Source organism: Hipposideros armiger, unplaced genomic scaffold (genome assembly GCF_001890085.2).
Source record: "Hipposideros armiger isolate ML-2016 unplaced genomic scaffold, ASM189008v1 scaffold_112, whole genome shotgun sequence".
Classification (NCBI taxonomy): domain Eukaryota; kingdom Metazoa; phylum Chordata; class Mammalia; order Chiroptera; family Hipposideridae; genus Hipposideros; species Hipposideros armiger.
This window is the reverse complement of record NW_017731462.1, coordinates 2,765,190-2,781,586: the sequence shown is the minus strand read 5'-3', so window position 1 is coordinate 2,781,586 and position 16,397 is coordinate 2,765,190. Positions and strand designations below refer to the sequence as shown.

At 32.3% G+C, this 16,397-nt stretch overlaps 1 protein-coding gene across 7 annotated transcripts in view; it reads left to right on the top strand.

Annotated features, from left to right (window-relative positions):
• Window positions 1–16,397, top strand: part of SMARCAD1 (SNF2 related chromatin remodeling ATPase with DExD box 1) — an 88,575-nt gene that overhangs the window by 66,750 nt on the left and 5,428 nt on the right. For all 7 annotated transcript variants that reach the window (XM_019647539.1, XM_019647542.1, XM_019647540.1 and 4 more), the window contains 13 exons: window positions 3,014–3,104; window positions 4,404–4,503; window positions 5,176–5,235; window positions 5,347–5,422; window positions 7,399–7,534; window positions 8,051–8,188; window positions 9,433–9,528; window positions 9,626–9,743; window positions 9,963–10,084; window positions 11,837–12,025; window positions 13,129–13,247; window positions 14,151–14,333; window positions 15,483–15,592. In XM_019647539.1, the coding sequence (XP_019503084.1) occupies window positions 3,014–3,104; window positions 4,404–4,503; window positions 5,176–5,235; window positions 5,347–5,422; window positions 7,399–7,534; window positions 8,051–8,188; window positions 9,433–9,528; window positions 9,626–9,743; window positions 9,963–10,084; window positions 11,837–12,025; window positions 13,129–13,247; window positions 14,151–14,333; window positions 15,483–15,592 (1,538 nt within the window). The remainder of the gene's footprint in view (window positions 1–3,013; window positions 3,105–4,403; window positions 4,504–5,175; window positions 5,236–5,346; window positions 5,423–7,398; window positions 7,535–8,050; window positions 8,189–9,432; window positions 9,529–9,625; window positions 9,744–9,962; window positions 10,085–11,836; window positions 12,026–13,128; window positions 13,248–14,150; window positions 14,334–15,482; window positions 15,593–16,397) is intronic.

Here is a 16,397-nt window from a genome sequence, read left to right as displayed (position 1 = left end):
TTTGACTAACACCAAGTACTGTGACATAAATATTTTAGAGTAGTTTGGATACTAGCATTAGGACAAACCAATGTTGTAGTGTTTTCGGCAACCATGTCACACTTAAGGGACATAAATTTTTGGTCAGCTAGCATCCCCAATCTGTTTCACATGAACTACTTCAAACCATTCTCTCTAGCTCTGTGGTTCAGCATTTTAAACTCAAACTTAGCATATTGTATATACTGCTGCTGTTTCTGTTTCAGGCCTTTCTTACCTTTCAAAATAATTTTGATACCAGTTTCCCTGACCAGAGATTTAAACCCAATTTAATTTTCACTCTGAAAAGAAATCATAGTAACTGGATGAATTTTTCTCCCCTATTAAAACAAGTAACTTCAAAATAACATGCTGCCTCGTTTACTTTCATGATATCAGAAAATCATAAAATCATTTTTTTTTTTCTTAATGAGAGGTAAGAAAACCTTCAGTTTAAAGATACTTACAGTCCCCTATTAAGAGAGCATTTAACTAGTTCGGAATGCCTGGGCTGTAGTTCTTACCATTTGGGTAACCCTGGCACATTACATATGTATTCTACATACGCAGCCATAAAAATCTTAGAAAACTGTAGAATGTCAAAGTAAATGAAAGGAATGATTGTATAGCATCTAAATATTAGAGCCTTCTAGAGAAAGAACACAGCTGCCATTTAAAAAGGTTGTCATACAAGTGAATTGGATTTAAAGGTCTTTGTCAAAACTGTGTTTTCATCGACTCTTTTACATTCTGAAGAAAGTGTGTGATAGGCAGCACTATTGTGATACTAAGCAACAGAAAGTTACTTATAATTTAGATCAATCTAGCAGAGGAGCAAATACACACAAATATTTGTATTTTTAAAACAAACAGTTCAATTTAACAAAGCTATTTAATATCCTGATCAAAACAGCTACCAGAGCTGTGTTTTGATTATAGATAAATTTATTGGAATAAAAAATTCAAGATGCTTCTCAAAATTTCCTCATCACTTTTTAAAGTTTTATGTGAAGAATATTTTAATAGACTTGTTTTTCAACACCTGCTGGTAATGAAGAAATCCAGTAACTTTTGTTTGTTAAGAATATTTCCTGGCTCTTTGTGATTTACACTGGAATACTATGTTGGCCCTTGGATGCATTTATGAGTGATGCAATATGCCTACCTCAAGCTTCACCATTTTCCTGGAATGTGAAACTTATGCATGTGGGGTGTCTAAGACATTGTGAAGGACTCAAAAATAATAGACAACCAGTTTTGACCATAGAATGGGTGGTCAGAGAGAGAAAGAACTCTTTCATGTTTACTGTTTAGTAGCTGGGGACAGAGAGGTGAATCACACCTGGATGGGATATCAGCTCTGCCACTGCACACGTGGGTTTGGACAGCTGTGTGACCTTGGACAAGTTACTTAACTTCCCTGAGTCCCAGAGAACCTCTCATCTGTGAAATGGGGATTGTAATAGTATCTATTTTATAATGCAGATTAAATGAAGTAATAACGCATGTTAAGCACATAGCATAGTATCTGGAATATGGTAAACATTCCAGTACTAGCATTTACTCTCAGCACTACTCTAGTAGAAAGAATTCATTTGGAACTGGAAGTTAAAATATCTTTGATCATATGTTGTATTTATTATTACTTTTGTAGTGGCACAGAAATTATTTTGGCCAAGAAGGCTAAGACATTTTTTTTTAATGAGCTGTAAAGACTTCAGCAATACTGCTGATTTTTTCCCTACCTATACTTTTAATTCTTTCTCAGAAATGTTTTGTAGATTGCGTACCCCATAGTTGAAACATAGACTCTGATTTAAGATGGCTATCATTCTACCGCACCTGTTTTACCCCTGTTATAATTAAGGTGTCTTGACTTCAGAATCTGACCCCTTAACTATTGATTATGCGTAGACCCCTTCTCTATGGGCAGATATTGATAGAATGTGTGTAACAGGAAATTAAGGGGATTGGGTAAAAGCTGGAGAATGGGAGGCATGGCCTTGTCCAAGGTTTTCATGTTATATGGGGTGTATCAAGTATAATGAATATGAGAATAGCTTCCAAGGGAGATAGACTTACTGAATTAAAACGTTTGTAACTGTGCGACCTGGGACAAAATACTGAGCCTCACGTATATTTTATTTGTTAAAATGATGATATTAGCTACCTTTATGGGATGTTAAAAGATTAAATGAGTTGATATTTGAAAATTATATCTTTGTGTATCTATATATAATAGATGTTCAGTAAGTAAGTACTATTAGTTTTTAATTACTTGAACTTATAGAAAAAAACTTGTTTTCGTCCATTATAACCCTCCCATATTTACCTTCCAAACAAGTTAGTCCCAGGAATTAGTCTGTTTACTTGTTTTCAAATTAAGATTTTTGACACTTTCCTTCTACTTTCTACTCACTGATATTTGTTGATGTCTATCAAATTTACATTTCTACATAGTTCAAACATAAATACACACATACATACACGCTCCACTTATACATACCACTGACTTTAGAGGTGATTGGCATTCAGAAAAGGTTTATTAAATCAGCCTAGCAAAGTAGCAAATTATGCTTTTGCTTTTGTCCTAATGGTTTAAGTTTCTTAATGTGTTAAAATTTAAATCAGTACAATACAATTTTCTAGTATAAATATTAACTTAGTAATAATGTTATCATAGTAAATATGCCAGTCATTTATGGAATTAGTTTAGTGGCATTACATTATGACCAAATGTGCGATTTTTAAAATTCTTATTGCCAGAAGAAATAAATCAACAAATACAGAATAAAATTGGACAAGACAAAAAAAATGTATTATGTTTTGGGCTCATTTTAAGTATAAATGTCTCATAACAATAAGTTAAAAGGTAAGACTAGACATAGGTATTTCAGTTTTTGTGTGCATTGTAAACCAAAACCTCATGTCAAAAAACTAGAAGAGAAAGCTAGTAGTATAAATCTATAATATTTGGTAACTCTCTCTTTATCAGTTTGTCCCTCAAGCCCTATCAGAAGGTTGGTTTGAATTGGTTGGCATTGGTACATAAACATGGACTTAATGGCATTTTGGCAGATGAAATGGTAAGTAGTACTCTATTTCTAGCATTTGTCATTAAAAGGCACCCTTGCTGTCATTTAGAAAATGAAATTCTCTCTTGATTCTGTAGTTGACTGCTCTCACCTCAGTATCTTTAATTCCTTACCCCCTCCTGATTTTCTGTTTGCTTATCTAGCTCTAGCTTACTACCCCTCCCAATGAAAATGAGTTGATTGTGTATCTCATCAAATTAACAAATATGTTTAATATCTGTATATATGTACAAATATATATACTATACTAAATGAGATTGTACTATATTTGCTTTTGTATAGCTGCCCTTAAAATTGTCATAGATTACCTGTCCTTGTCAGTACATAAATCCACACATTTGTCAGCAACATCATCAACATCATTTCAGCCATTTTACTTTTATTAGATGCCTCTGAGTTCTGTTCTTTCCCAAATCACATTTGCTTGAACTAAACTTGGGAAGTTTATTATAGCCAGTAGTCCAGGTACTATTACATAGAAACGCGACATTTAATCTTACCTTTGTTCTTTCAGCTATATTTTTTTGAAAGTGTTCATTAAAAATGAGTCATGTTCGGTTATTGAATATTTATGTATAACATTGTGTATTAGATTTCCAAAATAAAAATGAATAATAGCAATGATCTTTGTTCTTTCCTTAGCTTCTAGTAATCTTTAATACTTTTGACTATTTCTCTGTATACATTTCATTAAAGCAGAGATGCTGTTTATCTGATAGAAAAGTGAATAGTATATTCAGGATTTCAAAATAGTTAATAGAAATTAGATACAGAATGTAGAACATTACACTTGTGGAAAAACTAGACCTGGGAATCAGATTGGGGTTTTGAGTCCCACCTTTGCTGTTCGTGGGCTGTATGCTCCTTACCAAGTGACCTAAATTTCTCTGACCAAAACATACATAATTTCTAGATCAGAAGATTATATTTGGTATCAAAAGCGGTATATTATGTAAAACTGTTTTTGTAACCTGTAAAGGACAATATTTATGATAAGTTGGAATCTTGGTCTGCTAGGTCTTTCATATTAATGTGTATGTCACATTAACTAGCAGTTATGATACATCTTGCTCATTAAGCTAAGTTGTAGCTTCATTTGGAGATTTGTTTTATCTGTCATTAAGAACTGAAAGCACAGTAGAAATTCTCATAAAGTTGCATTATGGGGATTCAAATAAAACCAGAAATATTTTTTTCCTTTTGTATTTTCAAATATTTATTTGGGGTTATTTTGGGGTTTTTTGGTTATTTTTACATTTCATATATTGTCTTTTGAACTTTTAATTTTAGGGCCTAGGAAAAACTATTCAAGCCATTGCATTCCTGGCATATCTCTATCAGGAGGGTAATAAAGGTCCTCATTTGATCGTTGTTCCAGCGTCAACTATAGGTTTGTAACACTGTGGACAACCATACTTGACTGTATACTATTTCATATAGGGAGAGGAAAAGCTGTGTGTGTGTGTGTGTGTGAGAGAGAGAGAGAGAGAGAGTGAGAGAGAGAGAGAGAGAGAGAGAGGGAGATTTCATAGTTTGAGGAGGTGAATATTAATTCCCGTGGTCTCCTTCCAGTTTTTTTCTCCTTTGTATATGTATGTATATTTGATTGTACTAAAAGTCTTTTAAAGAAAATAACTTAAATATAAGTCAGTTATTTTAAATCAAGGACCATTTGATAAGATTATTTATTTTGTTTTCATAATAATGTCACATTGTTTTAATGAGTCACTAAGAGAAACTAAGTGCATTTAAAATTATAATTAAACATTTACTGAGTCAGAAAGGGTGCAGTTCATCCTCACTCAAATTACTGTTCCATTCCTGCTCAGTTGATTGGCTGTAGAATAGAGTATGAGAATGTTTGTATGTATAACTGTAACCCCAAAACAGTCTCTTTAAATTGAAGTAGAATTGTGAAGGGTCTGTGATTTTTTAAAATCATCTGGTATTATTTTATAAAAGTATAATTTCTGGGCCAAACCTGTCAAACTTTAGTGTTCATGTTAGTACACACACATACCCCATTGTAGCAGATGCAAATAATATATCTTTTGTTTCACAGATAACTGGTTAAGGGAAGTTAACTTATGGTGCTCCACTTTAAAGGTACTCTGTTACTATGGTAAGAATAAGTGCTTTTGCTTTTAACTTTGGAAATTTCTTTAAAATCTTAATATATACAGCAAAGTACAATAAATGCAATCAATATGTATATATTATTTTTAAATTCTAGGTTCTCAAGAAGAACGTAAACAGATAAGATATAACATTCATAGTAAATATGAAGAATACAATGTAATTGTGACCACGTAAGTATTTTTTTAGAAAGAAATTTTGGGCAGCCCCCAAAGTTTCAAAAAATAATATTACTAATATAAAGGAAAGTTTATACTAAGAACTATGCAACTAACATAATGGAATGACTTATGATGAGGATTCAGACATTTTTTTCAACTTGGTGTGTAACAACAAGATAGCAGGTTTTTGCTAGTACATGAGGTGACTGACAGTGATTATTAAAAGGTTTTGTCCACTTGATTGAAAACATAGTCTTATAATAATGCTCTCAGTTAAACTTAAAGTAACATTTAAACTTACAAACTCAACAAAGGGACTGATAATCCAATCAAAATGGACAGAAGACCTGAATAGACATTTCCCCCAAGAAGACATACAGATGGCCAATAGACATATGAAAAGATGCTCAACATCACTAATCATCAAGGAAATGCAAGTCAAAGCCACAATGAGATACCACCTCATACCTGTCAGAATGGCTGTTATCAAAGTCAACAAATAATATATGTTGCTGAGGATGTGGAGAAAAGAGAACCCTTGTGCACTGTTGGTGGTGCTGCAAATTGGTGTGGCCACTGTGGAGATTCCTCAAAAAACTAAAAATAGATCCAGCATACAACCCAGCAATTCCACTTCTGAGTATTTCTCCAAAGAAAATGAAAACACTGATTCGAAGAAATATATGCACCCCTGTGTTCATTGGAGCATTATTACAATAGCAAAGATATGGAAGCGACTTAGGTGTCCATTGATAGGTGAATGGATAAAGAAGATGCTGTGTATATGGACAATGGAATATTATGCAGCAATGAAAAAGAATGAAATTTTGCCATTTGTAGTAACATGGAAGGACCTACAGGGTCCTATTTATTTTGAAACAAATCAGAGAAAATAGATACTGTATGGTTTCACTTATATGTGGAATCTAAACAAAACAAGAACAGTCAGAAACAGAGAACAAAGCTATGGTTATCTGAAGGAAGAGAGTGGGGGATGGGTTCAAAGGGTGAAGGAGAATATAGTCAATAGTAGTGTGATAAGTTTGCACAGTGACACATGATTACTAAAATTAGTGGTATCACATTGTAAAGTATAAAAATGACGAATCACTATTGTATACCTGAAACTAATAAAACTAGTACAATATTGTTTACCAGCTATACTTAAATAAAATTAAAAACTCAAAAGCATTTCTTTTAAAAATAATAAAGTAACATTTCAGATATTTCATCAAGATGATTAAAAATATTTCTAACTTATAAATAATAAATACAATGAAATCTAGAAAAATTTGAGTGAGAGTAGAAATAATGGTGGAAAATACAACTGAATAAGTTGATTATCACTTAGTAGTAGATACTTGTCATAAATATCTAGCAGAGAACTTAATGCCTTCATGTTATATTTATTATATAAGCTATTTCAAGCTTCATAATAACTGTCAGTATTTGATTATTATTTCTCTCTACTGACTTCTGTAGGAGGCCATGACTAAAAGAATTCATTCAAAAATTCTTAAATTCTTTTTATATATAGTCTTTTACTGCTAGCTGCTGTTATTTCTTGGATTTACTCTAGTAGTTTAATAGTTCTCATGTAGTGTTATGTTCTCAACAGAAATATTTTAGCCTAATGTCCTTTTTTATCTTGCTTCTTAAAATATAATAGTTCATGAAGCAAAGTGTGTAACAAGTGCAGATTACATATAAATCGTACCAAAATTGACCTCTTCTTGGGTGTGTAGAAGTTGTCTGGTTACATTATAACATGTGCATTTTCTTTTAACTACATATGGCAGCTTTCATGACTTGGTTACATGTACATCAATAATGATGGGATACAAGTGCATCAGTATTTGAGCACCAACTGTATCTAGTGGTATCTTTTAGGTACTGGCTATTAGAAATCTATAAATAAAAATAATCTTACTAGGGTCCAGGCTCTTAAAGGTATAACCATAGAGATTCTTTCTTCTTTTTGGTGACAGGTATAATTGTGCAATCAGCAGTTCCGATGACCGTAGTCTCTTTCGACGATTAAAACTTAATTATGCAATTTTTGATGAGGGCCACATGCTGAAGAATATGGGCTCCATTCGCTACCAGCACCTTATGACAATTAATGTAAGAGTGTTTTGTGAATTTCTCCAATAATGATAAAATTTTACATTATGTATTTTAATGTATAAAGTATTTTATATCAGGGCTAGCAAACTTTTTCTGTAAAGGGCCACATAGGAAATATTTCATGCTTTGTGGGCCATTCAACCTTTGTCACTGTGCTATTTTTTTTTATAACTCATTAAAGATATGAAAACCATTTGTTGTTCATGAGCCTCAGTTTACTGTCCCTTGACCTAAATGATAAGCTGTACGAACATCAAATAGAATCTACTTTCATTATGTCATGAAAGTGACCCAAGGATGCAAGTTACCTACTTATAAAATGAAGCATTAGTTTTATACCTTCTACTTTAAAGTACAATATTTGATAATTTTTCTAAATTACTAATCGTTCATCACAGAATGTGACATTGTTAATAATGGTTTTAATTTCTTTTCTCCCCCTTAGGAGGATAGACAAGAATATGGCTCTGATAAAAAAAAAAAGTCTAATTTTAATTTTACCTTCATTCACAGGCAAATAACCGTTTGCTACTCACAGGCACACCTGTGCAGAATAACCTGTTAGAACTCATGTCGCTGTTGAATTTTGTTATGCCACACATGTTTAGTAGTAGCACCAGTGAAATACGAAGAATGTTTTCTTCTAAGACAGTAAGCATAAATTCATATTTTCTCCCAAATATATTACTTTGTGTTTTACCTCTGTCATTTTCCTATTTTTGTCTTTTTTCTTGTTTTCATAGTGCATATGTGCTAGGAAATAAATTTAAGTAGTTGATATTTCTATGCTTAGATAATTTGGGAAATCAGCCAGAATCCAATGGTAAATTAATTGGTAACTTCTGTAATGATTGTCTAAAAGTTTTGGTTTTAAGTATCCTAATTTTCTGAAGAATGACAATTGTAAATTAGTGGAGAGCTCAGATATATACTATATAGGGAAAGTTTGGTCATTGCATCTTCTTTATTAAAATTAGATAGATTAGTAGTATTTCTTTACAGATAAACTAGAACTGAATAAAGGTTGAATGTCTGGAAAATTCCTATACTGGGACATAATGTTTTGAAGTAAAAATCCATAAATACAAAAGCAATTTCTAAAAGTTACACTAAAGAAATCCTATTTAGAAGAAAATCTTATTTTCTCCCCATTGCTTAGAAAATGTACAGTATACTCTTAAACAACTCCCAAATTTTCTAACACAGCAATGTTTGTATAGATTGTTTATTCTCTTCCCAAGTCACATATATTTTGCAAAAATTTTCTACGATACTCCTTTACTGCAAATTAACTGCCTTTTAAACTTTCAGTAATGTATTCTTTCCCATTTGATAGCCTAGCAGATCATAGGAATAAAATTTCACTTCTTTAATTCTCCAAAATTAACAGGTTTTGGCTAGAACTATTCTCATTGTTTAGACCACATGATTTGTATAACCTGTACTAGCTTTCTTTTAATGCCATTTTCCACAAATATAAATTCTCTCTGTCTCTATCGCTCACGCGTTCTCTCTCTCTCTCTCTCTCTCTCTCTCTCTCTCTCTCTCTCACACACACACACACACACACGCGCACACACTTTTTCCCATGAGCGTTCTCTAGGTATTGCATAATGACTCATCAGATAACAACTTCTGAAAACCTAGTACAGTTCAATTTTATTACGTCAGCAGAACACACACCTTTCCTGAAACCACAAAATACATGTGGAGCTTTAAGAGGTAGATTATAACCCAGAATTCATATGTGAAATTCCATCTAGAATTCAGTGAGTTTCCATGGAAAATAACACAGATTGATTGTAGTGAGGGAGATTTTTCAGGTTGTGTAGTATTGTTATTGTGAACCATTTGAACCAGTAATTTCTAAAAGGATATGTTCTTATTTTACTTAGAAATCAGCAGACGAGCAAAGTATATATGAAAAGGAGAGGATAGCACATGCAAAACAAATTATAAAACCATTTATTCTCAGAAGAGTAAAAGATGAGGTAACTCTTATCTGCATATTTTTTATTCTGATTGTTTTTTAAAAATCTGTTTTCCCCTTTACTTGAATAATTTACTTAAACTGTTTTCTTTTCTCAGGTTCTCAAGCAGCTACCCCCCAAGAAAGATCAAATTGAGTTGTGTGCAATGTCAGAGAAGCAGGAGCAACTCTATTTGGGTCTTTTCAACAGATTGAAAAAATCTATCAATAACTTGGGTATAATCTAATTTTCACAATTTTATGTGAAAAATAATCCTGTATGGGGGCTGCATTTTGTTTAGTCATATTATAGTGGGATTTACTCATTCTTTTAAAAAATTAGTTGGAATTTGAAGAAATAATTTTAAAACTTTTTATTTGCATTGAGATATATTTCAACAAACAGCTATCAGCTTGTTTGTTTTTTTGTTTTAATGTGTACTCTTTGGATCACAGAAAAAAACACAGAAATGTGCAATGTCATGATGCAATTGAGAAAAATGGCCAATCATCCTTTATTACATCGCCAATATTACACAGCTGAAAAACTCAAGGAAATGTCTCAGCTTATGCTAAAGGTAAGGATTTCATCTGATGTTAACACTAAGCTTTATTAACAGTATTAAATATGAGGTTAAATTGTAAGGCCAAAAAATCAGACTATTGAACTAATGAGCATATTAACCCTTTAAGAATATATTTAAGAAAAACATTTTTAAGGCAAAGTTCATGATAATTTGGGGGATATAAGAGTCAAGGACAGACAGTTTACATTAGGAGTCAACAAACTGTGGCCCTAGGGCCAAATACAGCAATGTCTATTTTTATAAAGTTTTATTCTAACACAGCCATGCCCTTTTCTTTCAGTGTTGCCTGCTTTCTCAAAACAAGGGCAAAAAGTTGAATAGTTGCAAAACAAGTTATTTTGACTACAGAGCCTAAAACATTTACTATCTGGCTCTTTACAGAAGAGGTTTACCAACTTCTGGTCTAGACTGCATAATACACTTCTTAAGTTTATTTGTTTATTTTTACCAAAAGATTCCTCAGATTTTATAGCCTGGGTACTGAGTTATTTTTCATTTTATTTCTTCCTTAACTGTATTTTTTTCATAGTTTTAGCGATTACTGTTTATTTTTGCCTAATTTTCCCTTAACACCTGCACTTATTTCTCTTTATAAATCTTTGTGTTGAAAGCATCCACTTGCTTTCAAAAATTTTTTGATATTATTTTGAACTTATGGAAAATTTCATACATATAAATGTAGAGAGAATTGTATAGTGAAATCCCCTGCCTATATAACCTTCACACATTTCCTACAGTTATCTGGAATGACAGTACTCTATTTATTTATTTATTAAGTATAGTTGTTACACACTATTAGTTACATTAGTTTCAGGTATATAATATAGCGATTCTACATTTTTATACCTTACATTGTGATCACCCTACTGATTCTAGTAATCATCTGTCACTGTGCAAACTTCTCACATTATTATTGACGATATTTATGTTCACCCTTTTCACCCATTCCCCCATCCCCCTCTCCTGTGTCAACCATCCCTTTGGTCTCTGTTTCTAGGAGTCTGTTACTGTTTTGTTTGTTTATTTGTTTTGTTTTTTTTAGATTCCATGTATAAGTGATACCATATGGTATTTGTCTTTCTCTGATTTATTTCACTTAGCATGATACTGTCTAGGTCCATCCATGTTGCAAATGGCAAGATTTCTTTCTTTTTTGTTGCTCTGTAATATTCTAGTTTGTGTGTGTGTGTATGTACATCACATCCCTTAATCCATTCATCTGTTAATGGACACCCAGGTTGCTTCCATATCTTGGCTATTGTAAATGCTGCAATGAATATAGGGGTGCATATATCTTTTTGAATTAGTGTTTTTGTTATCTTTGGATAAATACTCAGGAGTGGAATTCCTGGTTCGTATGTGATAGATCTATTTTTAGTTTTTTAAGGAATCTACATACTGTTTTCCATAGTGGCTGCACCAATTTGCAGTCCCACCAACAGTGCACAAAGGTAAACACTATTGTTTCATCTAGACCGCTCCCAGGATTATTTTTAACTAAACTCTAGACATTATTTCATCTGTAAATATTTTGGTGTGTTAACTCTAAAACAATAAGTACTTCCCCATCTCCCTTTTTATTTTACCTAAAAAAATGAATATTTTCTTTACTAAATCTGTTGTCCTAAAATGTTCTAGGATTTAGATATTTTATCAGATGTGAACAATTTTATTAGATTTTTCTGATCATATTATAAATTATCTGCATTTTGAAGTCTGTGTATTGTTTTGTTTTACTTTGAGGAACCCACACATTGTGAAGCTAACCCTGACCTGATCTTTGAAGATATGGAAGTTATGACAGACTTTGAATTACATGTGCTTTGTAAACAGTATCGACACATTAATAACTTCCAGTTAGACATGGACTTGATTTTAGATTCTGGAAAATTCCGAGTTTTAGGACGCATCTTGTCTGAATTAAAAGAGAAGGTATTAAAGACGAATGCCACTCCTTTTCTATTTTCACAATTAGTTAAACTTATTTAAAACCATTCTGGTATGATTTCACTTTCTTGACGTTTTAGTCTGTGTCTGTTCTACATCCTTCTAGAAATTAGTGTTGTGAGCATTTTTTGGATATACAATAATCTCCCCTTATCTGCCCTTTCACTTACCATGGTTTTAGTTACCCACAGTCAACCTTGGTCTGAAAATATTAAATGGAAAATTCCAGAAATAATTTATAAGTTTTGCATGCCACTCTGAGTTGTGTGAAATTTTGTGCTTCCCCACTGAACGTGCATTATCCCTTTGTGCAGCATACCTGCCCTGGATACACTGCCTGCCTGGTTAGTCACTGGGTAGCCCTCTCGCTTATCAGATCTAATGTCGGTTATATGATCCACTGTCATGGTATCATGGGGTTTGTGTTCAAGGAACCCTTGTTTTACTTAGTGGCCCCAAAGTACAAGAGTAGCAATGTTGGCAATTAGGATATGCCAAAGAAAAGCTGCAAAGTGCTTCCTTTAAGTGAAAAACTGTATATATAGGAAAAAACAAACTATCTGTGGTTTCAGGCATCCACTAGGGGTCTTGGAATGTATCCCCCATGGATAAGGCGGTTCCACTGTATTTGGGCATTTATTTTCCTCATTACTTTTTCTCGGTCAAACCTCAGAAAGAAAAGTAGGAATTAGTAGAATACATCTATATTGATGTTTTTAAAAAATAATTTTAATTGTCATTCATAGGTAAGTCTGTATGATTGCTTCAGAGTATTTTAAAGATACTATATTAAATAGTTATTTAAGTAATTCTACAGTTTATGTGTGAAATGGCTTAAATTTTTAAGATCACAATCCAACAAAGTAGTACTTTTGTAGCTATTCCCATCAACTGTCCTTAAAAATCAAAACAATTAAATTTTAGGTCTGAAATTTAGAAATGAAAGTAATTTATTTCTATGCAATCTAAAATAAGAATTTTACCTTTGCTGTGATTACTTGACTTTTATTGAAGAAGCAATTGATCATTAGATACTTACATCATAATTTTATTTTCCATGTAACTAATCCATAAATGTGTTTTCACAGGGTGATAGAGTTGTGTTATTTAGCCAATTTACCATGATGCTGGATATTTTAGAGGTTCTCCTAAAACATCATCAGCATAGGTACCTCAGATTAGATGGAAAGACTCAGATTTCTGAAAGGTTGGTATACTTCAGTTTCAAAACTCCACCTTATCCTCAAGTAAAAGTAAATGTTTGAATTTGAATGTCTAGAGCATTTGATAAAATTGTATTACTTTGAGTCTTATATGTGTGGTTACTTCAAATAATTACCTTAAGATGAGGAGCATTTTCTTTTAATTTTTTGGTCTGAAGTGCATACAAATATATTTTGAAACAGCTATTTTAGTTACATACTTATCAGTGTTTTTTCCTTTAAAAATCATTCAAAGTCCAAAGTACCTTATCGTTAGACCAAGATTGTTTTAAAATCTTGTGCTTTTCATGTTTTAAGGGTAATTGAATAAGTTTGGTTGTTTATTTTTTTAATTCCCAAAGGTAAAAAAAAGTTTCTTAAAAGAAAGGAATGCCTTTTCTAGTGTGTTTAAACTACATTATATCTTTGGGTGTGATGGGGGTTTATTTTTTCATTTGCTTCTTTTATCAACCCAAGTAAAGTTTTTTCCTCTGCATTAGAGTGAGGGTAGAAGTCATACTAAAAGAGATTATATCCATACAGTTTGACCTTGAGATCCTTAAATTCATAGGTATATTGTCTACCAGTGGCAGCTGATAGACTTCTGAGAAGATTGAAGGTTGAAAAGCTGTATGCGGAATTTAGATAAGCCAGAAGTCATTAAACAAAGGACAAAATAGTCCTTTAGGAAGTAATTAAATCTGAATACTTGAATTAAGTAAGACTTAGTAGAGATGAGTGCTATAGAAAAGAAGTTGGTAAATTGGGAAGGTCTTTCAAATAAAATAGCTACAGGTAATGTAACTATTATATAATACAAAGAGCATGCATTCTCATGTGATATGATTGTTTTCAGTTTTAATTATATACCTTTTAGTGAGACTTAACCTAATATATTCATCTTACAGGATTCATCTAATTGATGAGTTCAATACCGATATGGATATCTTTGTGTTTCTGCTGTCAACAAAAGCTGGTGGCTTGGGGATAAACCTGACTTCAGCAAATGTTGTTATACTTCACGATATTGACTGTAATCCTTACAATGACAAACAAGCAGAAGATAGATGCCATAGAGTAGGCCAGACTAAGTAAGTGTTTTCAGTTGACGTTTATTTTTAATTAAATGCAAGTTTAATTTGTATAAAATATTAGAATACAGTCTGATGTCCTGCCTTAGTTTTTATATTTTTAGCAAAACATGGCTACCGATGAGTTGCATATCAGCAGTGTTGAACATGGACTGTGTAACCTATTCACTTTCTAGTAATTAAAACAAAGTAAACTCCCACCCCACCCCAAATAGTTTTGCAGCTAATGAAAAGGAAGTTTTATCAATGATCCAACCCTTTTGAAAAAGATTAGTAATTAAAAAGACTTGCTTGTGGGCTGGTGGAGTGGCTCAGTTGGTTAAGAGCTTGCTCAAGAGTGTGAACTCTGAGCATCAGGGTCTCCGGTTCAATTCCTGGCCCGAGCTGAGCTGCCACCAAGCTGCCAAGAGGTAGCAGAGTGGCTCAGCTTAAAAAAAAAAAGGCTTGCTTGTTAGACCATTTAAGAGCCAGATAGACTTGGTAACATACCACGTAACATGCTGTTGCCACCCTGTTACCCTTTAAGAAATAGATTATTTGAATTGTAGATATTTTAGGTCACAGTTAATTTTGACATTGGTCACAGGACCATATTGAGGTGAAAGAATACCTACAATTCAACTCTACTTTCACATTTAAGCAGCAGACAGTGTTTTCTTTGTGGAGTATTTTACTGTATTTCCAAAAGACAGTGATGTATTCATTTATGAACCAAATATTTATTAGTACCTATTGTGAGACTAAAATCTCCCATGTAGTCTTTGGACTTGACTATGCTTCCTTACTTTTTGTACTGAATTATTTCTTAGAACCTGATAAGCAAAGTAGATTCCTTTTTAAAATGGAATACCTTCCTAAACCCAGAACTTTTTTTTGTAATATAGTTTTACCAGAAATTTTTAAAGTGTAGATGTCTTTCTTTCTTCTCTTGGATCAATAGGAAAGGATGTTTAAAAGTGACATGCTCAGAAAATACCAATCTCAAGTACTTTGAATAAAAGGAGAAATTAAATTTATGGAATATTTGTTATACAATTTTCAAATTATTATTGTTGAACTTTGAGATGATTGATATAGTTCATATGTATCCAAATAATTTTATATTTAGTAACCAATGGACATGTCTTTTTATTTATTTATTTATTTTAGAGAAGTACTAGTTATAAAATTAATAAGCCAAGGGACTATCGAAGAATCCATGCTAAAAATTAACCAACAGAAATTGAAACTAGAACAAGATATGACCACAGTAGATGAAGGTAAGTTGTTCATAAGCAGAAATTTCAGCATTATTCATATGAAGAGGCGTTAAATTAGCAATAATAACAAGATGATCACAAAGATGGCATGCAGTTTAGGGCTGGCATGGGAGAAGATTAGCATACTCATTTCAAAAGTACTCTAATATTTGAGATCATTTTGCCAGATATAAACACTTTGACTTGGGAAAATTCTTTCTATTCCATGCCTTATCACTGACATCAAAACATTCCAGAAATAAAATTGGATCTTTAATTTTACCCACGATTTTATGATTTACCTACTATATAAGTAATATTTATGAATCAAAATATTTAAAATAGATGGCATAATATTAGCCTATTAAGAACTCTTAACATTTACATTAATTTCATTTTGACTAGCAAATATTTATTGCACTAGAATGCAATAAAATGCATTTTTTTCAAAAAATTCAGATTGAAGTAGTTGCCTAGAAAAACCCTCAAATAAGAAACCTTCACTCCACCGTTTTGAAAAGAATAATTTTTAAAGTTTTATAAGTTTAAACTTCATATATATATGTTTGAAAAGATACACATCCACATAGTTCAAATTTCAAAAGATATAAAAGGGCAAACAGAAGCTGCCTCCTCACCCTGTTGCCCAGCTCCCCCACAAAGGCGACACATTAGAGTTTTGTGTTGCCAGTTATTTTGTGCAGATAGCAGTAAATAAGTGTATGTATTCTTTCTCCCTTTTACAGAAGTTATCATGCAGTTTTCTACATCTTGTTTTTATTTAATGTTAAATTTGAAAATAAGCAGTTTTATCATTTAATAAATA